The sequence below is a fragment of the Dreissena polymorpha genome, chromosome 10 (assembly GCF_020536995.1).
Source record: "Dreissena polymorpha isolate Duluth1 chromosome 10, UMN_Dpol_1.0, whole genome shotgun sequence".
Taxonomy (NCBI): domain Eukaryota; kingdom Metazoa; phylum Mollusca; class Bivalvia; order Myida; family Dreissenidae; genus Dreissena; species Dreissena polymorpha.
Window position 1 is genome coordinate 65,771,609 of NC_068364.1, and position 27,590 is coordinate 65,799,198.

At 35.2% G+C, this 27,590-nt stretch overlaps 3 protein-coding genes across 7 annotated transcripts in view; 2 read left to right on the forward strand and 1 right to left on the reverse strand.

The window, feature by feature from the left end:
- The window catches only part of LOC127848640 (receptor-binding cancer antigen expressed on SiSo cells-like), a 360,763-nt gene that overhangs the window by 327,626 nt on the left and 5,547 nt on the right, over positions 1-27,590 (forward strand). The gene's annotated exons all lie outside the window — the stretch shown is intronic.
- On the reverse strand, positions 9,388-15,149 carry LOC127848624 (uncharacterized). Its single transcript, XM_052381193.1, has 4 exons — positions 14,482-15,149; positions 14,201-14,359; positions 13,891-13,954; positions 9,388-12,026 (listed from the first exon to the last, which is right to left on the reverse strand). Exons 1-4 carry the CDS (start codon positions 14,959-14,961, stop codon positions 9,673-9,675), a joined length of 3,057 nt encoding a protein of 1,018 aa, XP_052237153.1. The 5' UTR covers positions 14,962-15,149; the 3' UTR covers positions 9,388-9,672.
- The window catches only part of LOC127848623 (serine/arginine repetitive matrix protein 1-like), a 45,925-nt gene continuing 44,433 nt past the window's right edge, over positions 26,099-27,590 (forward strand). For 3 of the 4 annotated variants that reach the window (XM_052381189.1, XM_052381191.1, XM_052381190.1), the window contains exon 1: positions 26,099-26,163. In XM_052381189.1, the coding sequence (XP_052237149.1) occupies positions 26,128-26,163 (36 nt within the window). In that variant the 5' untranslated portion in view covers positions 26,099-26,127. The remainder of the gene's footprint in view (positions 26,164-27,590) is intronic. The other variant, XM_052381192.1, reaches the window with a different exon arrangement.

Here is a 27,590-nt window from a genome sequence, read left to right on the forward strand (position 1 = left end):
ATAGTTGAGATTGACTGTATTGTCATAAGAGATGTTCAGTATCAATTTGAAGTAAATCGGTGTAGAAATGAAAAAATTATAGTAAAAGGCAATTTTGGGTGGGCGTGGCCTGTGTGGGCGGGGCGCCTTAGGGTTGGTAATGGCGCCATGCAAAGTTGATATTGACCGTATTGTCATAAAAGAGGTTCAGTATCAATTTGAAGTGAATCGGTGTAGAAATGAAGAAATTAAAGTAAAAGGCAATTTTGGGTGGGCGTGGCCTATGTGGGCGGATCGCCCCAGGGTTGGTAATGGGGCCATGCAAAGTTGAGATAAACTGTATTGTCATAAGAGAGGTTCAGTATCAATTAAAGTGAATCGGTGTACAAATGAAGAAATTATAGTAAAAAGCAATTTTGGGTGGGCGTGGCCTATGTGGGCGGGGTGCCCTATGGTTGGTAATGAGGCCATGCATAGCTGAGATTGACCGTATTGTCATAAGAGAGGTTCAGTATCAATTTGAAGAGAATCGGTGTAGAAATGAAGAAATTATAGTAAAAGGCAATTTTGGGTGGGCGTGGCCTATGTGGCCGGGGCGCCCCAGGGTTGGTAATGGGGCCATGCATAGTTGAGATTGACCTTAGTGTCAGAAGAGAGGCTCAGTATCAATTTGAAGTAAATCGGTGCAGAAATGAAGAAGTAAATGTAAAATAACATAAAAAATGAGTGAAAATCTCTGACCCGGCCCCAACCCCAATAACTTTTGACCCAGGGGTCAGATCAAAATTCCGTCACTGTCACCTTCACACATATGCTCATAGCTACCATGTATGTAAGTTTCAAGGTTCTAGTGCTAATAGTTTAGGAGGGGCACGTGGCTAGGACGGACGGACGGACGGAAAGACGCACATCAATGCAATATCCCCACTTTTTCATCGAGAAACGTGGGGATAATCAAAAATATGAACACACAAATACAAAAACGTGACGTGATGTTATCATGGTCCACTTCTATAAATATATATATATATATATATATATTAAAAACTTAACTTATGCAAGTTTGTAGTATGTATTACCAATCATAGATCAAATCATCCACTGATCACTTGAAATAAAAAAACAACATGTAACAGTTTATTAAAAAGACTATATTAATTAGTGAACATGGGTTTACTTAGCTGACGGTAATTAGCTAAGCTGAGAATGTATGAATTACGCTCAATTTAAGAGACATTATTCGGATAAATAGTAAGTATAAAGCCGCGAGAAATATGAAACGTTACTTGTTTGTAATTATTTGTTGTAAAATTACCTACGGCGTAGTGGTTATATCGCGGGAGCAATGCACGAGTGATTTTATAACACGTATTAAGACAAAACAAACTATGACCTACAACTATCATTTATTAACTTACAATGTTGAAACGCCGTTAAGTGTCTTAAGACATAGTATTTGCAAATCTCGCTGTTCGGAACCTTTAAACAGTAAGTGCTATTTTACTTTACATTGTAATGTGCGGTAGTCTATAGGGACTGAAGCTTTTACAACACATACACACTGTCTGAGTATCAAATATCATATACAATTACATAGCGTCAACAAACAAATGCATGTACAAATATACGTATTTGAAAAGTGTTATTTAGAAATGCATTTCATGTTGCTATTACTAAATAAGCAAAACGAGCATTTTTGTTTCTACAATTATTAATAAATCTCTATAAAATACATTGATAACATCTATTCACTACAACAATAAATAACAAAATTTAAAAAAAGAATACATACACCGAATATGCGTAGCATTTTACTAGCTATCCGAAAACGATTTCCAAAGCTTATTTAACCGCACCGAAAATGGCTTAATCTTTGATGACACATGTGCAACTAAAATAATGTTACAATATTGATTCAAAAATAAACATTTTTTTTCAGCAGGAACATATTTTTATATGCCTACTATATTTCACCGGAAATGTTTTTGGATATTTTCATGTTTGTTTACCGCCATACCGCCTACTATGATATTAATGTTAATAAATGACAACAAACATGTTCTCATTGCCACAATTAATGTGCACACGTACCAAAACACATTTTTTTAAAGCAAAATGCACCACTATATACAATTCAATTAACTTGAATTTACAGTCATTGAAGTACATGTCACTCGATGCATCCTTTCGGCATTAATGCTTTAAAAAAAACATAAGAACATCATAGCTACAGAGTTGTGTAATAAATGTTGGTTTCAGATAATATTCATTCCATACAATGTTTGTTTCGTATTGATAAATTGAAATGTACGATTCAATTTTATTGCATGAATTGATCCTTGTGCCCGATCCTTGTGAAGGAAAACTGACACATTTGAATATAGATCGATACAATGTGTCATGTAAAACATACACATAATTAAACAGTAAAGTAAATAATATTTTTCGCAAAACTGTTAAGAACAACATTACTAGTATGTGTGCAAAAACAAATACAACGACAACGTAGGAAAGCAGTTTGTTTTACTGTACAGAAACGTTTAAATTTTGAATGAGTTAATATTGAACATAAAATTGAAGACATATGTAAACTGGGTGGGTACTATATTTCAAGTGCAAAATTATGAACGAATTATATTTACATTTTAAAACAATACAATTATTGAATGATTTTTATTTACCAGTGTTATGAAAAAATAAGTATGCATCTATGTAAAAGAACTGCACAGTTTGGCCGCAACTAGTATATTCAAATATCATAATTTCAGAATATACGCCGCCGGTGCAGCACATCTGATCAGTAATGACTCGAATGCAATTATAGCCAGATGGAACACCGTCGACGTGTTTTAACATTGTAGGTGCATATGCTGTTTGAAACAGTTTAATTTCTTATTTATTTTCAAGGAGGATGTGTTTAAGATCTGTCGGGATCAATGAAGGGATATAGCGGGTTTTAAGATATTTTGCTTGTTATTCTTTTTTCTTAAATACACGGACCAAATAAAAAAACGAGTTCCTAATAGCAGATGTAAGTGATACAGACGCAGCCATTCTTAGGTATAGAAACCTTACACTTGTGTAACGGAATATTTCAAACAATTCCTTGCTCCCATTTTTACTAATATCTTAATATTAGACATATCACACGCCAATAGTTCAGATCGAAGCTCAGATACATGTATATTTGAATTGGCGTCGCAATCTTCCCCACGTGATTGCACTACAAAGTTACACAACTCATACTCTATATGATGATCTAATGCACAAAGCTTGATCAACAAGCTGCACAGCCACTCAGAGGAGCATTCGCCTGTCTGAAGACTGATACGTTTCAATGATGAAGGCATCTGGAGATCACATCGACCCATAAAGGTCCCCCATAAATAAAGCATTTCATATTTAATGAGTGTGGGAAGAATTTCTGGTGTTAGTGAAACCCAATCAGCAGTTCTCAAGTCTAGGATTCCTATACTTGTGTCACGAAATATTTCAAACAGTTCATTGCTGCCATGTTTTACTAATATTTGAAAATAAGACAAGTCACATGACAATAGTTTAGATCTTATGTAAGATCCATGTGTATCTAAATCAGCACCGCTGTCTTCTCCACGTGATTGCACTACAAAGTTCCACAGCTTACACTTTACAAGATGACCTAATGCAGAAAGCTTGATCAATAAGCTGCACAGCCACTCAGAGGAACATTCACCTGTCTGAAAACTGATACAGTCTAACGACGCTGGCAGCTGAAGATCACATTGGCTCACAAAGATCCCCCATAAAAGAAGCTGTTTTAATTTACTGAGTGTCGGCAGAATTTCTGTTGAAAGTGAAACAGAATCAGCCGTTCTCAAGTCTAGGATACCTATACTTGTGTCACGAAATATTTCAAACAGTTCTTTGCTGCCACTGTCTACTTATATCTTAATATTAGCCATATCACATTTCAAAAGTTTAGATTGCCAGTGAGTTTCATGTCTTTTGGGGTCAGCGCCCAAATCCTCTCAACGAGATTGTACTACAAAGTTCAACAGATGACAAACTACAGGATGATCTAATGCACAAAGCTTGATCAACAAGCTGCACAGCCACTCAGATGAGCATTCGCCTGTCTCAAGACAGATACAGTTCAATAATGATGGCATCTGGGGAACGCATCGACCTATAAAGGTCCCCTATAAATAAAGCTTTTCTCATTTAATGAGTGTGGGAAGAATGTCTGATGTAAGTGAAACACAATCAGCAGTTCTCAAGTCTAGGATCCCTATACTTGTGTCACGAAATATTTCAAACAGTTCATTGCTGCCATTTTTTACTGATATCTCAATATTAGACATATCACATGCCAATAGTTTAGAACGCAGGTCACATTCATGTATATTCGAATCAGCGTCGGAATCTTCTCCACGCGATTGTACTACAAAGTTCCACAGCTCACACTTTATATGATGATCTAATGCACAAAGTTTGATCAACAAGCTGCACAGCCACTCAGATGTGCATTCACCTGTCTGAAGACTGATACAGTTCAATGATGAAGGCATCTGGAGATCACATCGACCCATAAAGGTCCCCCATAAATCTAGCTTTTCTAATTTATTGAGTGTGGGAAGAATGTCTGATGTAAGTGAAACACAATCAGCAGTTCTCAAGTCTAGCATCCCTATACTTGTGTCACGAAATATTTCAAACAGTTCATTGCTGCCATTTTTTACTAATATCTCAATATTAGACATATCACATGCCAATAGTTTAGAACGCAGGTCACATTCATGTATATTCGAATCAGCGTCGCAATCGTCTTCATGTGATTGCAGTACAAAGTTAAACAGCTCACACTTTACAAGATGACCTAATGCAGAAAGCTTGATCAACAAGCTGCTCAGCCACTTAGAAGAGCATTCGCAATTCTGAAAACTGATACGTTTCAATGATGAAGGCATCTGGAGATCACATCGACCCATAAAGGTCCCCCATATATAAAGTGTTTCTAATTTATTGAGTGTGGGAAGAATTTCTGATGTTAGTGAAACACAATCAGCAGTTTTCAAGTCTAGGACTCCTATACTTGTGTCACGAAATATTTCAAACAGTTCATTGCTGCCATGTTTTACTAATATTTGAAAATTAGACAAGTCACATGACAATAGTTTAGATCTTATGTCAGTTCCATGTTTATCTAAATCAGCACCGTTGTCTTCTCCCCGTGATTGCACTACACAGTTCCACAGCTCACACTTTACAAGATGACCTAATGCAGAAAGCTTGATCAATAAGCTACACAGCCACTCAGAGGAACATTCACCTGCCTGAAAACTAATACAGTCTAACGATGCCGGCAGCTGAAGATCACATTGGCTCACAAAGATCCCCCATAATAGAAGCTTTTTTAATTTACTGAGTGTGGGCAGAATTTCTGATGTTAGTGAAACACAATCAGCAGTTCTCAAGTCTAGGATCCCTATACTTGTGTCACGAAATATTTCAAATAACTCCTTGCTGCCATTTTTTACTATTATCTCAATATTAGACATATCACATGCCAATAGTTTAGATCGCAGGTCAGAACCATGTTTATTTGAATCAGCGTCGGAATCTTCTCCACGCGATTGTACTACAAAGTTCCACAGCTCACACTTTATATGATGATCTAATGCACAAAGATTGATCAACAAGCTGCACAGCCACTCAGATGTGCATTCACCGCTCACAAGACGGATACATTTCAACGATGAAGGCATTTTGAGATCACATCGACCCATAAAGGTCCCCCTTAAATAAAGTTTTTCTAATTTAATGAGTGTGGGAAGAATGTCTGATGTTAGTGAAACCCAATCAGCAGTTATCAAGTCTAGGATCCCTATACTTGTGTCACGAAATATTTCAAACAGTTCATTGCTGCCATGTTTTACTAATATTTGAAAATTAGACAAGTCACATGACAATAGTTTAGATCTTATGTAAGATCCATGTTTATCTAAATCAGCACCGTTGTCTTCTCCCCGTGATTGCACTACACAGTTCCACAGCTCACACTTTACAAGATGACCTAATGCAGAAAGCTTGATCAATAAGCTACACAGCAACTCAGAGGAACATTCACCTGTCTGAAAACTAATACAGTCTAACGATGCCGGCAGCTGAAGATCACATTGGCTCACAAAGATCCCCCTTAAATAAAGCTTTTCTAATTTAATGAGTGTGGGCAGAATTTCTGATGTTAGTGAAACACAATCAGCAGTTCTCAAGCTTAGGATCCCTATACTTGTGTCACGAAATATTTCAAACAGTTCATTGCTGCCATTTTTTACTGATATCTCAATATTAGACATATCACATGCCAATAGTTTAGAACGCGGGTCACATTCATGTATATTCGAATCAGCGTCGGAATCTGCTCCACGCGATTGTACTACAAAGTTCCACAGCTCACACTTTATATGATGATCTGATGCACAAAGTTTGATCAACAAGCTGCACAGCCACTCAGATGTGCATTCACCGGTCTGAAGACTGATACAGTTCAATGATGAAGGCATCTGGAGATCACATTGACCCATAAAGGTCCCCCATAAATCTAGCTTTTCTAATTTATTGAGTGTGGGAAGAATGTCTGATGTAAGTGAAACACAATCAGCAGTTCTCAAGTCTAGCATCCCTATACTTGTGTCACGAAATATTTCAAACAGTTCCTTGCTGCCACTGTATACTGAAATTTCAATATTAGACATATCACATGCCAATAGTTTAGATCGCAGGTCAGAACCATGTTTATTTGAATCAGCGTCGGAATCTTCTCCACGCGATTGTACTACAAAGTTCCACAGCTCACACTCTATATGATGATCTAATGCACAAAGCTTGATCAACAAGCTGCACAGCCACTCAGATGTGCATTCACCGCTCACAAGACGGATACAGTTCAATGATGAAGGCATCCGGAGATCACATCGACCCATAAAGGTCCCCCATAGTAGAAGATTTTCTAATTTAATGAGTGTGGGAAGAATTTCTGATATAAGTGAAACACAATCAGCAGTTCTCAAGTCTAGGATCCCTATACTCGTGTCACGAAATATTGCAAATAGTTCCTTGCTGCCACTGGTTACTAATATCTCAATATTAGACATATCACATGCCAATAGTTTAGATCGCAGGTCAGAACCATGTTTATTTGAATCAGCGTCGGAATCTTCTCCACGCGATTGTACTACAAAGTTCCCCAGCGCACACTTTATATGATGATCTAATGCACAGAGCTTGATCAACAAGCTGCACAGCCACTCAGATGTGCATTCGCCTGTCAGAAGACTGATACAGTTCAAGGATGAAGGCATCTGGAGATCACATCGACCCATAAAGGTCCCACATAAATAAAGCTTTTCTAATTTAATGAGTGTGGGAAGAATGTCTGATGTTAGTGAAACACAATCAGCAGTAATCAAGTATAGAATCCCTATACTTGTGTCACGAAATATTTCGAACAGTTCCTTGCTGCCACTGTCTACAAAAATTTCAATATTAGACATATCACATGCCAATAGTTTAGATCGCAGGTCAGAACCGTGTATATATGAATCAGCGTCGCAATCGTCTTCATGTGATTGCACTACAGAGTTATACAGCTCACACTTTACAAGATGACCTAATGCAGAAAGCTTGATCAATAAGCTGCACAGCCACTCAGAGGAGCATTCGCCTGTCTGAAGACTGATACGTTTCAATGATGAAGGCATCTGGAGATCACATCGACCCATAAAGGTCCCCCATAAATAAAGTGTTTCTAATTTATTGAGTGTGGGAAGAATGTCTGATGTAAGTGAAACACAATCAGCAGTTCTCAAGTCTAGTATCCCTATACTTGTGTCACGAAATATTTCAAACAGTTCATTGCTGCCATTTTTTACTAATATCTTAATATTAGACATATCATATGCCAATAGTTCAGAACGCAGGTCACATTCATGTATTTTTGAATCAGAGTCGCAATCTTCTTCATGTGATTGCAGTACAAAGTTCCACAGATCACACTCTATATGATGATCTAATGCACAAAGCTTGATCAACAAGCTGCACAGCCACTTAGAGGAGCATTCGCCTGTCTGAAGACTGATACAGTTCAATGATGAAGGCATCCGGAGATCACATCGACCCATAAAGGTCCCCCATAGTAGAAGATTTTCTAATTTAATGAGTGTGGGAAGAATTTCTGATATAAGTGAAACACAATCAGCAGTTCTCAAGTCTAGGATCCCTATACTCGTGTCACGAAATATTTCAAACAGTTCATTGCTGCCATTGATTACTAATATCTCAATATTAGACATATCACATGCCAATAGTTTAGATCGCAGGTCAGAACCATGTTTATTTGAATCAGCGTCGGAATCTTCTCCACGCGATTGTACTACAAAGTTCCACAGCTCACACTTTATATGATGATCTAATGCACAGAGCTTGATCAACAAGCTGCACAGCCACTCAGATGTGCATTCGCCTGTCAGAAGACTGATTCAGTTCAAGGATGAAGGCATCTGGAGATCACATCGACCCATAAAGGTCCCACATAAATAAAGCTTTTCTAATTTAATGAGTGTGGGAAGAATGTCTGATGTTAGTGAAACACAATCAGCAGTAATCAAGTATAGAATCCCTATACTTGTGTCACGAAATATTTCGAACAGTTCCTTGCTGCCACTGTCTACAAAAATTTCAATATTAGACATATCACATGCCAATAGTTTAGATCGCAGGTCACATTCATGTATATTCGAATCCGCGTCGGAATCTTCTCCACGTGATTGCACTACAGAGTTATACAGCTCACACTTTACAAGATGACCTAATGCAGAAAGCTTGATCAACAAGCTGCACAGCCACTTAGAAGAGCATTTTCCTGTCTGAAGACTGATACGTTTCAATGATGAAGGCATCTGGAGATCACATCGACCCATAAAGGTCCCACATAAATAAAGCTTTTCTAATTTAATGAGTGTGGGAAGAATGTCTGATGTTAGTGAAACACAATCAGCAGTTCTCAAACTTAGGGACCCTATACTTGTGTCACGAAATATTTTAAATAGTTCCTTGCTGCCACTGACTACTACTATCTCAATACTAGACATATCACATGCCAATAGTTTAGATCGCAGGTCAAAACCATGTTTATTTGAATCAGCGTCGGAATCTTCTCCACGCGATTGTACTACAAAGTACCCCAGCACACACTCTATATGATGACCTAATGCACAAAGCTTGATCAACAAGCTGCACAGCCACTCAGATGTGCATTCACCTCTCACAAGACGGATTCAGTCTAACGATGCTGGCAGCTGAAGATCACATTGGCTCACAAAGATCCCCCATAATAGAAGAGTTTTTAATTTACTGAGTGTTGGCAGAATTTCTGATGCAAGTGAAACACAATCAGCAGTTCCGAAACTTAGGGACCCTATACTTGTGTCACGAAATATTTCAAACAGTTCCTTGCTGCCATTTTTTACTACTATCTCAATATTAGACATATCACATGCCAATAGTTTAGAACGCAGGTCTCATTCATGTATATTCGAATCAGCGTCGCAATCTTCTTCATGTGATTGCAGTACAAAGTTCCACAGATCACACTCTATATGATGATCTAATGCACAAAGCTTGATCAACAAGCTGCACAGCCACTCAGATGTGCATTCACCTCTCACAAGACGGATACAGTTCAATGATGAAGGCATTTTTAAAATCACATCGACCCATAAAGGTCCCCCGTAAATAAAATGTTTTTAATGCACTGAATGTGGGTAAAATATCTGATGCTAATGCAGCATCGTCAGACGTCATAAGATACATGTTATCGATAGGTGTACAACTCAGCAAACCATATAGGTCATTGTTACCCTGCTTCACGTTTATGTCGATATTTGACATGTCAATAAGTAATAGTTCTGATTGAAGAATGTGTTTCTTGAAATCGGTGACATTCACATCACACATTTCTAATTGAAAATTGTGTTTTAATAAAGATAATTGTTCTAGTAACCTTCGAAGAAACACGACAGTAAAGCTAATTTTCGTCAAGTCTAAAAACCTTAAAGTGGCAGGGATAGTGATTTTTTCGTTACAGATTGAATCTTCTATGTATAAATACGTTAACGTAGACAGGGATGTAAGAACATCAGATATTGATGATACGTTGATTCTTCCGATAAAATGCAGCTCTTTCAGGTTTAAATTATAAAATGCCTTATATATGTCCGGAGTAACTCTGGCCTTTACACGTTCAAGACAATCCCTTGACTGTTGAAGGACGATCAGTATTTCGCTTATTTGCAATAAATTACTTTCTAAAATAAGTGTCCTGACATTGGATGTGTTGTACATTAGTGCACGTAATGCGTTTGATTGAGGCTCGTTGAGATATTCATTGAATATAAAGTCCCTGCACTTCAAACAAATATCCTTCTGACTGCTGGCTTTAGCCTCACTGAAACCTGTAATCATCATGCGCTGGAATAAGAATGATACAGCTAACATACGCGAATCGAAGTCCCTCTCATCATTTGAAAATTTTCCAATGTTTTCTATTGATTTATAATCTGTTTTAAATGCTGCTAATTTCTCAATTTGAAAATGTCGTATATACCTGCTTAGTGCATGGTTCATGTCATTGAAGAAGTCGCCGTCAATCAGACGGTTTATTTGTTCATTAGCTATCTTACAATCAAGCCCGCACATGTATATAATTATCTGGCTCATTTCTAACACATTCAATTTATGTTTGCTCAGTAAATTTTCTATAACATCCGCCTTTGAAATTGCTATATAATATGCAGCTAGGAATTCCTGGACCGTCTCATGTACAAATGACATTTGTGGACTATTTAACAAAACATCTGACTTAAACATAACCGTCAACAGGCCAGCATCGAGGCAGAATTGTAGTTGCTCTTTGGACATAAAATCCAGTAATTCCCGTTTGGAAAACACTAGGGATTTTTGTGAAGAAAACGTGAAATGAAATGCAGCATTAGCAAGCGCGTCTAAAATCTCACAATGCGGTTCAATAAAGCTTGTGTTCGATAAGCACGGAAAGCAAGTTCCTTTTCTGAAATATCCTTCTTTTGCATTCCCTTTTTTAAAACTAAGGTCAAGTAGAATACAATTTATTTCACACAGTGAACCTTTAAAATCGCTATTGTTCATCCACAAGCTTATTAACATTGTCTGATACCATGGTAAAATAAGAAGCTGCATCAATTGACGTTCATTTACGTATTCCATGAACTCAGTCTGTGACTTTTGATTGACAGAGTTAAAACTGATGAGTATGTTCTCCGTTAGCTCCCTTGGGTCAGTTATCCCTTCAATTTCGATAAGTCGTTTAATTTCAGAATCCTTGATTCGCTCATCCGACATTTTCCATGGTCGTGTAGTAATTAATGAAACGCACTTTGTAAAACAGTTTGCCATTAACGGCGAAACATATTTATGAAAAGGATCAACCCACTCGTTCAACCCATCCATAGATACGAGGCAAGTATCCCGTGCCAGGATTGTGTGTACCAGCTGAAAGACAACTTCGCGTTTATCACCAGTGTAAATGGCGTCGATAATTTGTGTTTTAATCATCTCTACCACCTCACGTTGTTTCACGACGAGTGCATCTCTCAGTGATATGTGAAAGAGAAACTCGAACCCATTCAGTGTGTCGATATCACTAAATGAAGCCTTATGAATAGAATTGTGTTCAGAAACTGCATCACACCAATCAAGAGCAAGTTTAGTAAGGAACGTTGTTTTCCCTATACCGGGCTCTCCTTGAATAAACACACAACTACACAGCTTTTCATCTTTAAAAAATATGTTTCTGTATTGTTTTATTGCGTTTTCCGTTTTCTTTCGAGAACCATCTTTTTGTAGTTTTATGTGGCTTAATTTCGGTGACACAAAGATATCCCAGATAGGTTTGTCATGACCCTGACGTAGTGGTGAAACAGACACAGTATTTTTCGTCGTTGTATAGAATCGTATTAAATCTCCGCGAAACTCTGAAAAAAATAATTGTAGCTTTTAACGAACATATTATACAGTCCAATCTGGATGTTATAATACTCATTGTTCAAGTATAACTTGTTTTAAATACATGTTAAATTGCTTTTTTGTGTTGATTTATATGTGGGGACGGGTTACAAGGAGAATGTTACATAGATAAGGCCAGCAAGTTACCCGTATGGGTAAACAGGTAAAACATGCGCATGCTTAAAGAATATTAGCATTAAAAAATAAATAAATAATCCAAACAACAATCAATAGGTTTTAAGTTTTATATTTCCTCCCAGTTGTGTTTTCTTGTTTAAAGTTAATTTATTCACTGAACTTTTTGAACAAACTGGAAGTCCTGTAATATAGAACCTTTGGCCCTTTTATCAAATGAGGTACCGTACGTTGTCTTTCGCATGTATGACTTATACTTCATTGATGCGGCAAGAGATTCTACATATCACGCAACGCTGTGTAAGATCTCAAGAGCTAAATTGTTCAAATTCAATTGTGTTCAAATATGGATTGTAGGAACTCTTCCAAAACATTTAAGATTATGAAGAATCCTACCGAAAAAATAATAAACAATTTATTAAAAATACTTGTGATCAATTTAAACGAATCGCGACTTGCATGATCATAAACATCATAAGTGAACACCTATGTAAAGTGTTATTTTTATATATGTAGTAGAGTCAGGGACGACAAGTTTAACCCTAATGTATTCTAACAAAGAGGATAGCAATATGCTTAATAACAGGTCTGAGTCATGAACCTTGATCAGTAACAACGTGTCACAAAGAAACATGTAAAGATTCAATTGAATATATGTAGTTATTACACAGGTTTATACATGTGGTATGGAAACGCTGAATATGTGAATATGAACTTGATCAACTTGAAGGTAAACTTTAACATGTCATCTCCATGTACAAAAAAGGAACATAATACAGCTTAAAGGCTTTTTCAGGTTATGACTATTATTTGAGTAGTTGCACTAAACCTTATTTATATGAATTAATTTACATTATTGTGTTAGTGCTATGTTAACTAATATTACTGTATTGCATAGCATACGTAAACAACATTGGCACGAATTCCTTTAAATATACTTTACAAAAAACAGCCAATAGCATACATAAAAAACGATAACAATTAAATACATTTTCTCGGATATTAACTCTTAAATACATGTTAACATGTTAACATGTTAACATGTTACATAGTTTAGTGAAGGATTTATATGTCTAGCGGAAACCATAAGTTAACCATGTATTCACAGAAATAGTAGACAATTACACAATATGACAGTGGACGGAGGAGCATACACATATTCCACGATTTTCAAATTATTTATTAACAAATGTGAATGAAAGAAGGAAATTGGAGATGACACCAGTTTGACAAGTTTACATCTTAATAAACTATATGTTCTCTTCTTTTGATTGGGTGTTACACAAACAAATGTATTCGTTCAATTAGATAAAGCCGAGAAAACTTATTATACAAAGTTAAAGTCACCGTTTTGAGTTATAAGTAGTAGGTTGTATATTATTCGATCACATCTTTAACCACAGAAGCAAGATCAAACATTTTAGAATGATTTGTTATTTATAGAATAAAAGACTGAATTAAAAAGATGTTCTTGATTTAATTACATATCAAAATTGTGTGCATTAACATAGCGACCAGTTGTTGTTTTGTTTCGTTTAGTAGCTTACATTTCTGACATTTGATCCAGATAACATGCCCTGCATTTATCAATAACATATGTTGATATAAGTACTGAATTATCCGCCGCACTGTCTGATCATAAAACAGGTACCATATAAGACCTTTTCGTTTAAACAACATGTTAATATGTATTCTCACCTTCCTTTAGGTCTTCGTAGCATTTTGTCAAGGTGTCGGACAATAGCAGTTTATCGTTCTGAAGCTGAAACATAATATAATTGACGTTACAAATGCATCCCCGGTTTGGAAAGAAAACAAGCATTCAGTCTTTTAAGCATGTTTACAAATTTCCATATAAAAGTAATAAGTATAGGACTAATTATAATAATACTAGTTAACTACCATATGTCTCCCTAAATGGTTCGTATTTTAACTATCTACATTAACAAACCATGTTATTGATATGTTCTTGGTTCTTCAATGTTATTTGAGGAGTAAGGAACATTACCTGAGTAAGGTATGTTCTTGCTTTCACTGCTGGTTTAAAGCTGTTCAGGTATGCAGGATCATTAAGGAGATTGAAAAGACAATCGAAGAGGCTGATCATTTCCCCTTCATCTATGTTTGTGTCATGTATGTGTCGTAGTGCGTTTACTTCTTCTCGCGCCTGTCAAATTAAGAGGTAAGGACATAATTTTACAAAGATATGCACTTGTAACATGGCATACGAAACTCATTTCGTACGTCAATTACTGATAAATAAAGGCTGACAAGTAAATTACCAAATACCTTCATGCAGAAATTAGTATTCTGGCTAAGATCATCTGTAAAGTAATTCTGCATCCAAGTACAGTTGATTAAAGCACCAATTAATCCGTTGAAATCTGTTTTGTCAGCACTTGGTTTATTCTTGTAACCGGTGGGAGGCATGTAACACTTCGCTAACTCCCATGAATCACTGCACCATTTTGTCATGTCCGTATTGCTCCATGATGGGCCTTTCAAATGTGTTCGTTTAAAACGATGGTAGTTCCAAATGCGATGACCTATTTCTGAACACAGGCGGCACTGTTTGGAGGGATCAATACACGAACTACACGTAGTTGTTTGAAGTATACCGTGTTTTGCAAGCATATCCTGTCGTATATCCGTGTAAAATGCTTTAAATCCGAGTTTGGCTAATTGTGCAATTACGTCCCTGGTCGTATATGTTGCAATCATACAGTTAAGCCAGTTTTGGGCCTCTTTCGTCTCAAACCTTTTTTCCATTGTCAATATTATTTTTTACGCCAGCGTTACAGTAACGAGAACTTGAACAATAACAATATATTTGACATCCAATCTTTACACAATATTTATACTGTAGTGCAGATATTCATAACTATGCTAGTGTACGTACACGTTTCAGATATTGGGCTGACTTGGAAATACAATTATTTAGCACTTCTCGCATGGTTGTCTGTATTTTCTGCAAATAGAATACGCAAATACATATTATTGACATGGTTTGAATTAAGATTTCTTTTTCAAAGAAAAAATTACCTGTCAGAAAACCTTTTAACCTGCAGGCAAAGTTTACATGATTAGCTATTGCAAAAGACTATATTTCTAGACAAACCGCATAAGGTAACGAATAAAATAGTAAATGTTATTTATACGAATAGTTATCAGAATGTCAAATACAGCGCTAATTAAGTTGCAGCATAAATGATGGAAAGTACATATACCCAATGGCCAAACAGTATGCCAAACAACATATGTAAAAGACATTACACATAAATACACACCTTGTTCACAAACACATGAACAAAACTTGTGTAACCGTCTGGGACCGGTCAATTCGAACCATTAATTATGTATACCGGTTTAAAGGGGTTTTCACAGATTTTGACATGTAATGAAGTTTGTCACTAAATGCTTTATATTGTTAAATCTTAGCATTGGATCTAACATGCTCCTGTAAAACAACACACTAAAATTAAAGAAAGAAAAAAAGTAACCCTCAAATGGGCTCGAACCACTGACCCCTGGAATAAAGGTCTATTGCTTAGACCACTCGGCCATCCGTGCTCATACAATCATTGTGTATTTTATCCTTTATATAAGCAATCCTCGTAGTATCACACAATATAACGACAACAACAGAACTCTTCAAATTATTCAATCGTTTCGCGTTGCAACGCTTTATAATTTTCAGGTTAAATCCTCAAACGATCAAAAGATGCATACAATTGATATTTTAGAGCATGGTAAATGTTCAGTATTACTGTTTCCACACAACTTTCATAACTACAACGAACATTTGCGAATCTGAAACAATATTGTTTATTTATGTTAATTTACCAAAAGGTGTAAAGGCCCCTTTAAGAAGCTCAAAACCTCACACTTGACCAACATTCATTCATAAAACATTCAATTGATTATAATAAATAGGCTCATAGCATCACAATTCATATTTACTGGCATTACAAAAGCTATTTGGTTACTATTTAACCATTATGAGAGCCCAACTATAGCAATACCATTGTAACATTTTTCAAACTTGCAGCATGTATAAATAGAAAAACATAATTAACTGCAATCGGTGTAAAATCTAACAGCAACACATCGAAACGTGAAGATATCTTTAAAGAAGAGTGAACGACTTATCTCGAATGGCTAAAATAATGATTTGCAGGTCTGGCCAAATCTGGCCTTACTTTGAGGAAACATAAGGATGATTATTTTACGTGCAGCGAATAAAAATACTATGAAAGTATCAAAATGTTTCAGTTTTAGTCGAGACAAAATATTGAATTAAAGTACACATGCCATAAACCGATCCTTTGGTACAAAGTTTTGTAGGCATACTCCGGTGGTAGAGAACCAGGCACTTTTCATTAACAATAAAAACAAGTTCATTAAAATTTTCATTTTGTTTTAGTGTACACACAACATAAGGCGAAACAATCTTTTTTTTAATTCACGTACGTCTTATTATAAGTTGAAAATTTTGAGCTCATCCTGTATTCGATAAAGAAATAGAAAATAAAATTGATAAAATGCATTTTTAAAAAAGTTCAAACTCATAAAAATTCCCAAAAAATGGCAAATGTTTTTTTTCTCAATCTCTTCAACAAAAATCCTGAAGTTTTAATATTGTTTGTGACATCCGTACATTTTTCAAAACCAGTAAAACTTCACGAAGTTACCCCCCCCCCTTTACTTTTGATTGTTATTGCCATATAATTTTATCACAAAACAAGCCTGTATTGATTGTTCTCGAGTTTCAAACTCAGACAAATTCCAAAAATGTTTGCCAAAAAACTTTTTTACTAAATCCCTTCAACGGAAATAAGTTTTTAAATTGTTTGTGACATCCGTATATTTTGCAAAACCAGTACAACTTTATTAAGTTACCCCCCCCCCCCCTTTACTTTTGATTGTTACATCAATATAATTTCATCACGAAAAAAGTCTAAATTCTATATTGTTCTCGAGTTTCTTTAGTTTCCTTAAAAAGTGTTCGAATTAACTAGAAAATGATTGGTGTCATATGCAGAAGCATGCTACCATATAAAGTACAAGCAAGGTCGAAAGTATATAAAGTATCAGTTTTTGACATACCTATACAACTCGAAACTGTTTTGCCCACGTCATCTATTTTCGCGATGCTAGTTACTTTTAAGCAAAATAAAGAATATATCACATTATATGCATACTGCAAGCAATATATTGAAAGAGAGTCTTTATTGTGTTGCAAATTGTTCTATTTATTCTAGCATTATATGTTTTTCTCGACTAGAAAAAGATATTTATGCCTACATATTTTATGCTTTCTGTTTGCTTTTTCCCGGCCTTAAAGTAATAAGCCAAAGACTGATTTACTAGAGCTCGCGATAACGTTTTCCAAACACAATTTCGGTCAACATAATCCGTCTATAATGTTTTGCTTAAATCTCGATTTGTTTCGAATTTATTTGCTTCAATCAATTCAATATCTTAGTTAGTATTAACCTCATAAATTAACACCGCGGTATTTTACTTGCGTCCTAAGTGCTGTTTACATGTAAGTATTCGTGATCCAATTGCCATTCACTTTCAGAAAAAAGTTTAACCTGTTGTCCTGAGCAATATTCTGGTAGGTTGTGGTTGCAACCCATCAGAAACACGTTTAGTTCGACAAAATTACACGTTATTCCCATTAACTTTTCCTTATTTAAGCTAATTCTCCACTTATATACACATCGTCTGCTCTCACTTTCCTGATCTCATTAATATATATAAAGTTTACTAGCTGCGCATTTAGGATACACATAACTATATAATGATTATCACATCGTTCAATCGGCTCCAGCGACGACTGTGGATCATGCGATGCCTGAGCTACTTAATACATGCCGGTAGAAAGCGGAGTGTTAGTATTTCCCGATTCTTTGTATTTACGTATAGGATTGAGCAGGTTTGATTGTGTTCTTCGAGAGCCTAAGTAATATGGACTTTGTGAACGTAATCCCCTTCATAACTGCTTACTTTTCAACAAATCCGTTATAATGAGGCCAAAATTCAAACAAAATTTTCCACTCTCTCAGTCCAAGTATAATTACACAGGATTTAGACCAAAGATAAATATGAAAAACATTTTATTGAAATTGTTAGTCAGTTTTCTTTGGTTATTCCAAATAACAGCTTTCCATATGAACAGACAACATTTTTATAAACGATTAAATTCGCTTGGGTTTTAAAAAACGCCTCATGATAACGGCCGTGACCAATTATTAGATGGTCATGATGACGGCAACGAAAATAAAATTATGCCCATGTATTCGGCTGAGACAATGGAAAATGGCATGTTGAGATGTCCTATTCGCCCAAAATATTCTTCAGTATATGCCATTCACAACTCTTGATAATGATTCATACCACCTCTCATATGCATTTGCTTTAAGAACATATTTCGCAATACCAAACGCAATCAACATTAAGAACTCTTTTAAATTATTATTATAAAGACACTTATTTTAAACAGATGATTACTTCACGATGTCGGAACACACGTCAAAGCGGTCATTTAAAAAGCAATGCAAGAGGCACATCATTAAGTACGTGTATACGTACTCAACCCATAACAAAATCGTCATAATTCAGCACAATATCGTTAAAGAACATACTTTTTCTCGTCGAATATAGAAATCTGTCTCCATACTCCAACCAATTTCGCTCCTCTGACCTTAACCTACTGCAAGGTTGCTAAACTTGTCGAACGTTCGCTTTGCACGTACACCACTTTGCACGGTTATGATTGGTAGATTTGCCATTACACCACTTTGCACGTTTATGATTGGTATACATGCCGATCGAATATCGTAGTCGAAAGTGGGTTGTCAGCGCATTTCAGGAAACAACTTTTTGCGTTCCGGACGTTGTACCTTTTACGCCTATATCCTTAGCTTGAAGGGGCATTTTCACGTGTTGGTTAATTTTCAAAATTAAAAAAATGTTTCAGATTCGCAACTTTTCGTTGTAGTTATGATATTTGTGAGGAAACAATAATACTCCAAACATTTACCATGCTCTATATATAATATATATTATATGCATCTTTTAACGATTTAAAAACCTGAAAGTTATAAAGCTTAGCAACGCGAAACGATTGAATAATTTGGAGAGTTCTGTTGTTGTTATAAGATTGTGATACTACGAGGATTGCTTATATGAAGTATAAAATACATCTCTAATGGTGTGAGCACGGATGGTCAAGTGGGCTAAGCGAAGGACTTTTACTCCAGGGCTCCAGGGTCAGTGGTTCGAGCCCAGTTGAGGGTTCCTTTTTTTCTTTCTTTAATATTATTCTTGTTTTTTCAGGAGCTTTTTAGATCCAATTTTTACATTTATCAATACAAAGCATTTAATGACAAACTTCAATACATGCCTAAGCCTGTGAAAAGGCCCCTTTAAATGTCAAGTGATGCTTGAAAATTGCGACTGCTATAAAGCGGTCCGTACATATATACAGTAAGCCGCGCTCTGAGAAAACAAGGCTTAATTCTCGTGTTTAAAGTATATTACCAGATAAGCCTGTGCAGACCGCAAAGGTTAATAAAGAACGGCACTTTCCGTTGTTAATAATTCTTCGTTAAAAAGGATGTCTATTCTAAACGAAAATCCAGCCAAAGCGGACTTCGCGGGTTTATCTGGTACGAAACTTTACACACATGCACATCCTCTGGTTTCCCTAGAACGAGGCCCACATAAATAGCAGTTGTTAAACAGTATAACATGTTTGCATTGTACTTGTAAGGATCATTCTAATTAGCTGATTTTTTAAAGGTAGAGTACACTTTTGTATTCTTTCACTATAACAAACGCGCATACATATGTAAATTGAAGCAAGCAAACGATTATCAATTTAAGAAACGTTTACTTCGTTAAAATGAAAGCAATTTAAAACATGCATGTTCCCAAACTGCACGTACGGTCCAAAACACATATCCCCAAATCATCCCGAAAAAATGAAAGGTTGCACAATTAATATCCCGCAATTCAATATTTACTGAGCGCTCTTAACGCATATGCACGTTTTGATTTTGGGAAATACATACGTAATGCACTGTCCAAAGGCGACTATTATGCTTTAAAATATCAAAAGAGTTAGTTAAAATGTGGTAACTGACCAATTATCTGCAACTCATCTTGCTACCAGTTGTTTATAAAAAAATATATTTTATATTCGATATTTATCATCACTGTCCCAGTCCTCTAAGCCGAGCGGAACTGTCTTTTATTAGGATCGGAGTTAGTGTTCGTGTGTCGTATGAATAGATATCGTCGCAGGAAATTAAAATGATCCGTAAATCAAATTTTTTTTTGTCGTATGAACGAATCTGTACTAAAAGTAAAACTAAATTTAGATTCACATCGTACATGCATGATATACTAGTACATGCTGGCGAATTCGACTGTTGATATTCAAATGCATTATTTTTCTCTTTCCGGGATATTGTTTTAGTATGTTGACGCTGCATTAACACATATAAGTGTATATGAAGTGAAAACACCGAAAATAAACAACGGTTGCGATAGACACCTATAAACATAGCATATACTGTTAGATGCGTCTAATGTCACTTGAAGTGCCCACATTTCAAACAACTCGAAGTTGGTATACCAACGTTTTAATAAAACGTACTTCACCCATCGTGAACGACAACGAAATGATAGTCATATAATTTAACCATTATAATCATTTATATACATCCTCAATTTGTTAATTCATAAAAATTCCTTTAAAATAAAAATTCATTCACGTAACCAGTATTATCAATTTATAAAGTATTTACTTGAAAGCATTCAAGTTTTAGCTAAAATAATGAATAATATAAATTTAATTGACCCGCGGCATGCGAAAACTGGTCTTATACCATATGCGGACAGCGTAGGTACAGACCTTCCTGTGCAGTTTCTCAGTCTGGTTAGAAGCTATCTTATACGCTAACGAGAAAACGAAACCTTGCGTGACTTTATAGCGAACAGCGTAGCTCTTTGCCACACATAGCTAAAGCCCATATTTCACTACCTAAAAACCACCAAGAATTGTCGAATGTCAGATATTGCAGGCAGTCAAATCCTCGGACCTGCCCAGTTTACAAAAAAGGCGTGAAGAAAAGGTGTTTCATCCAACCCGACTTCACTACCGATATTGAATTTTTGTGCCAACTATTCCCTTATTTTCGGTATTGCACTATAAGTTGTCGATCATATTCACTAAATAACTATCGATATTACATAAACAATCAAGTTTAATTTATTCGATCCATTTCACTGAAATAACTTAAAATTGACCAAAACATATACTTATAAAGTTGGGGAATCGTTAAGATTTTTTTTAGAAAAAAAACAAACAAACACCTCACGTTTAGTACACCAATCTACCATCATTTATGGCAAAGTTAGTGTAACTTTTCTTTTCGTTTGGTCTTACTACATGTATACGAAAGATTTTTACTGATGTGCTCGATAACCCCAAAATTATCTAGCTTTTAACTGCCACAAATTTTCTTAATCGGTCGTTGTCGTTTCATGTTCTACTTAAAAATATCCGAGTATTCTGAAGTTTACTACACTATACCCAGGTAATAACGCTTAAAGACGCCCGGTCATACTCCGGTGTACTTTAAGCACATATCGTAGTTGTGTGTAAATTTGATTTGAGGGAAACATGTTGGCGACATTAAATTATGTGCTATATTTCGATATGTACCGGTATTCATACTTAACGAAAAAATATGCAACTGACCTATTTATTTTGATTCGAATGGTATTAAATATTCAAATGTTTCAGTTACGCCTGTAATTTTAATTTATTGTTTTAAACTATTTTAATTAAGTTAATATTTCCAGTAAATAAGGCATTTCCAGTAAATCGCTGTTGCTGATTTTATAATATTATATAATTTATTTTATTATCATATTATGTTATTAAACGTATTTATTAATGTTAAAAATTAAAAGTTGTTTCATTGTTTTCATGCCTTTTGATTAAGTTCTTTATATTGTGAATTTTCTATTCCTATTTCATAATGTTAATGACCTGGACTAATTGCAATATTTTTTATAGAATTGTTCCTCTCTAAAACAGTTCACATAAATAATAATGGTTGATTGTATTTATGATAAACAAGTCAACCGCAACTCTGAGTAAAATTATTGTTCCTCGGTGACACTTACTCTAAGCGATTGACAATGGTTTAGAATTTGCGAATAACTTACTCTTAGAGGCAGAAACAACTGGCTCTCAGTGCCAAATAACTCTCTCTTAGTGTCAGAAAAATACTTGGATGTGTCAGGGAACAAACTCATATTGCAGGACAATTAACAGGAAGTGCTGCAAAACAAATTGCTATGGATATTGTTTTTATTTTTATGTCATAAGACACACAAATATTAACAGATACTGAGATATCTGTTTACGCGGAAAAATAATCCTTAAATGTGTGTAATCTTGTTTTTTATTTCAAGACTATTGACAAATATGGACATACCTACCAAAATGAAAACTGTCGGCGATTGTATTGTTAATGCAAATGTACTTCGGTTGTGAGAAAGAAACGTAATTAAATCCAGGTTCGACCTATTACTACCGTTTTAAATATTCAACTAACAATTATTAAAACAATTACAATAATGATGACGTCTTAAGACGCAAACGTTCGCGTCATTGGCGACGTCGTAAGACGTCGCGCAAAAATCACAACATTCTCCCGGCCCCGAAAAAATAGAAAATATTTAGTAATATTAACATAACACAAACCCTATTTTATAAGAAAATGTTGATAAGATATCACACCACAATATCCAATGTCTATCGTGTCACACTGAATAATTGAATTTAAAAAAAGAGATCTAGAAAAAGTCGAGTGAACAGTGTTTTTACTTTGATTTCCTGACTCACTTTTCTTTTGTTTGTCTTTCTCTGCTGATCACGGCACCAATGTCGGCGATCGTATTGTTAATGCAAATGTACCTCGGTTGTGAGAAAGAAACGTAATTAATTCCAGGTTCGACCTTTTACTAACGTTTTAATTATTCAACTGACAATTATAAAAACAATAACAATAATGATGACGTCGTACGACGTCGCGCCAAAATCACAACAAAAACAAACTCTATTGGTGGTTTGCTTACTTACAGATTATCTACCAATTCAGCAGATCACACGTTAAGTTCAAGCTGATTAATATTAACCTTTTTATTTCACTAAAGCTTCACTGCATCAAAAGCCTAAGGCTTATTTAGAAATCTGTGGAGTGAGTTTCCTGGGTAGAGCATGAACATGGTATCATCTTGAGAGATAAACGCTAAATAATGGAAATTCTAGGATGACACAAAATCCATCACATAAGAGTTAATTTTAGCATAACAAGTAACGTGTTCGTTACGTAAACCAATATTTGAGATCTAAACAAGATATTTGAGATCTAAACGAGATAAGTATTGATGCAAAGCATCAAATGGCGTCGTGAATTTCAGTGTAAAAGGCGCTCAATGAAGTTACATGGAACGATTTTTTTCTAATTAAAATATTAATATATTGGCCGATTATTTTAAACAAAATAGAAAAAGATACTGGTATAACCATTATCTATAACCCCCAAATAGCCTTTATTTATGATGTTGTGTTATAACCCCCAAATAACCATTATCTATGATTTTATGTTGTTATCCCCAAATATTTCATAGTTCATTTTATTTACATTGGTTTCCTTTTTTTACTGGCATCCGCGTGCAGTTTTCATTAATTGAACAGAACTGTGTAGGTTTTTTAAAATCTGCTTCATCTTGTAAGCATATTTTCTCAACTTCAAGGGGAGATGATTCTGAACTTATTCTTACGTTACTCATTTACGATAGGGGTTGAGTACTCATTGAACACTTTAAAAGTTTGAAAAAAAATGAATGAAAACTGTAAATTGCATAAAGAAGCTGCATTTCACAATACTTTGAAATTCAGTAAAACATCATAATAGATTTATTGCTCCGATATTCATCATTTTCAATAGGGTTCGAGTAATACTGATATAAAAACACTTAACAAGTTTGGAAAGATTCAGACGAAAGTTGTGAAATCTTTTAAACAAGTGGAAATTGTTTATTATGTCAAATTTAATAGAAAAAAACTCTGGACTTATTGTCCCGTTGTTTCTCATTTTTAATGAGGTAAAAATGCTCATTGATATGAAGACACTGTAAGTTTGGAAAGAATCTGATGAAAAATGTTGACATAATCACCTAACCAAGCAGTTTTTCACTTTTATTTATAAATTCAAAGAGACATGATTTTGGACTTATGGTCCGATGTTGCTCATATAGAGAGTTTGGGTTGGGTACTCATTGATAAATAAAAAACCTGCGCAAGTTTGGGAACAATCGGATGAAAATTTTGGACTTCGAACAACGATTTCAAAATTTTCTCAAATTCTAAGGAAGATAACTATGGACGTAATGGTCGGATAACGCTAAAGGGCCCATACCACCTGGATAGTAACACGTGTCGCGCTTCGCGCTCTATATGTGGTTCTTAAAAAAAACTCAGAGGAGTGCTTGACATTAGGGAAACGGGTTGCTGGGACATAGCTCCTCCTTGATAAGCTGCTGCTTCCTTTATCGCAACTCATTGTTACAATCAATAATACGTGTCGCGCTTCGTGCTCTATATGTGGTAAGGATAGTACTTAGGGCCTATGATAGACAACCATAAAAATACATGGATAATAGATGTGTTGTTTGCATTTATTTGTTCATATAAAAACACGTGTATTTTTTATAAGATATTTAAGTGATTTAAGAAATTTTTATTAACGTTGCCACCACGCGGCATCCATTAATTTTAATAAAAATGTCCAATTGTAGTAAAATGGATTTTAAAATGTCTAAATAAAATAAAGCTTTATTATATTTATTAACCTGACTGAAAAAAATTGTTAGCCGCCGAACTGTTTCATTCGTGCCGGAACCCGTGATTGAACCGGGGGGCCTTTAGATGATTGTTGCGTAAACAACTTCAGTCTAACGCTCTCCCAACTGAGCTATTCCGGCTGACATCATTTACGTACTGCTATTTGGTGAAGTTGTGTATAGCGATCGTTATTATATGTCTATTTATAAACTAATACATTGTACGTTTTCGTACCACTACGCCTTCCAATAAACTTTCTTTGCGCGATAGGTAGTCAAATATCATACTACATTGATTCTCCACTAAATAAGCAAATTAGAAAAACCACAAAATAAATATATTTTGATTATGTTTTGTTTTTTTATACAAACCAGAAAGTCCCTGTGATCTTTCCCCTGTGATCAGTTGTGGATCAGTTATTAATTAAAACAATTAGCTTTGCATTATTGGCAATAAACGCTGTAATAAATGTAATATGAACAAATGCAGTACTTATTTACACTAATTTACACAAAAAATCACCAATATGCAAGATATTCTTAAAACAAAAATATATACATTGATCCGTAAAATAACTTCTCCTCCCATAAGCGAAAATAAAATGCATTACATACTAGTCGCCGCTCTCCAGAGCGACGCCAATAAAACATTATCAATGTGTTTCATTGTTATTATAAAATGTATTCGAAATTTATTCGAGCTTCAGGTTTAAAGCGATTGAAACAGTATACATATTTATTTAATATGATCGTACACAACTATTTAAAAAAGCTTTTGCCCGTATATAAGGTTACATCTGAAACTCAAGAACTACGGAATCCGATGTAACCTTCTATCCTGGATCAATGTCGTTGTGAGGTTAAGACAATTGCAAGATAAAACCAGATGTACCCATCAACATAGTCCACATACAGCCTTATACATATATCAAATTACATAGTGTATGTTAGCCTGCTCACATTTAAATTTATTTGATTGTAACCGAGGGATCATATATCAAAATGGCGGAGCGAAGGCGAAGGAAAAGTGACGAATATGTAAGAAAAACGCTAGTTATATTGCCTCCTTCACATCTTTATTTATTTTTTGTTTCGGTCAATTATAAAAATTCCTAAAGTTATCCCTATAAGTATGTTTTACATAGAAAACCGTTAACATTCTGATTGTCACACATTTTCGCGATTTGTTTGCATCTCCTAATGCATATGAGCTGATGTATTTATGTAGATATGGCAATTGCTACACTACCCTTTCGCGTAAGAACTAGCCCAACAGCAAGGTGACCTAGTTCACTACACTCCTCGTTATGTTCAAGAACAAGACAAATTTGCTATTTATTAATTTAATAAACAAAACTATTTTCACGCACATCGTAGAAGTACCTGTTATCGAACAGCACCTATTATCGGACGTTTTGTTTTGGTTCAATATGCGCATGTGCAAAAGTGCGCACGACGTCTCATCCATCAACAAATGGTCGTATATGAAGACCATGACCTACTTGCCTACTTAGCTTGAAACAAATGCGCCGACACCTGAGGTTAAAGGAATGCATTTATTGTTATTTACACAGTTTTATGTGTTTTTTGCTATTACTTTTTGAATGCATTTATCAAAACCTGCACTTACACACCAAAAACCATATTTCCATTTGCAATTTTAATTACAGCTGACACACATTTTTTTCGCCAAGTCCGGGTCACGTGATAGTCATGTGACTTTGTATATACTGGAGTTGTATATATGGACTGTCTGGTAATAGGTCATGTTTACATCGGCCACCATTTAATTTTGTCTGCTAAAGGTGACACTAAACAGGGAATCATTGTTATGAATTTTTGAAGGATATCTGCTGGAAAACTATACAGATAAGTTATTAAATGATTGAACTGTTAGTCATTTGTTAAAACATTACGTTTTTGTTATTTTAAGTGTTTCAATTTTAAGGTAATTCCTTAGGTGTTCGATAACTGGTTCGCCCACCATACATGTGAATAGTTTAGTCTGTGATTTGACATTCTTCAGTTGTATCGGAATTGATGTTGTGCAGGGCTCAAGCTAGACTCCAATTTTTGGGAGAAGTCATTTCTCCCTAAGCTCTTGAGAGGGAGAAGTGGGGCAGTTTTAGGGAGAAGTGGATCTTTTGCGATCACCGATGGACCATTGTGAACCATGACCTGTTAATGTGTATGAACTAAAGTAATAAAATCATTCCTTTTAATAAATTTATTACTGACAAAAATATAAGCATAAAAACATAAGAAAATAATGTTGAAAATCAGTTTTATAAGCACTAATTTATCAGTTCATACATATGACACAAGAGCAAAGCATAAAACTCAATATATACATGTATGTTTGAATTTGAGCACTTCAGCTCAGTACAAAAAGCACTTTTTACTAATAGTACAGCTTGCGGACTTTCAAGGACTTCTCAAGATTTATTTCAGGTAAAAATTACAGA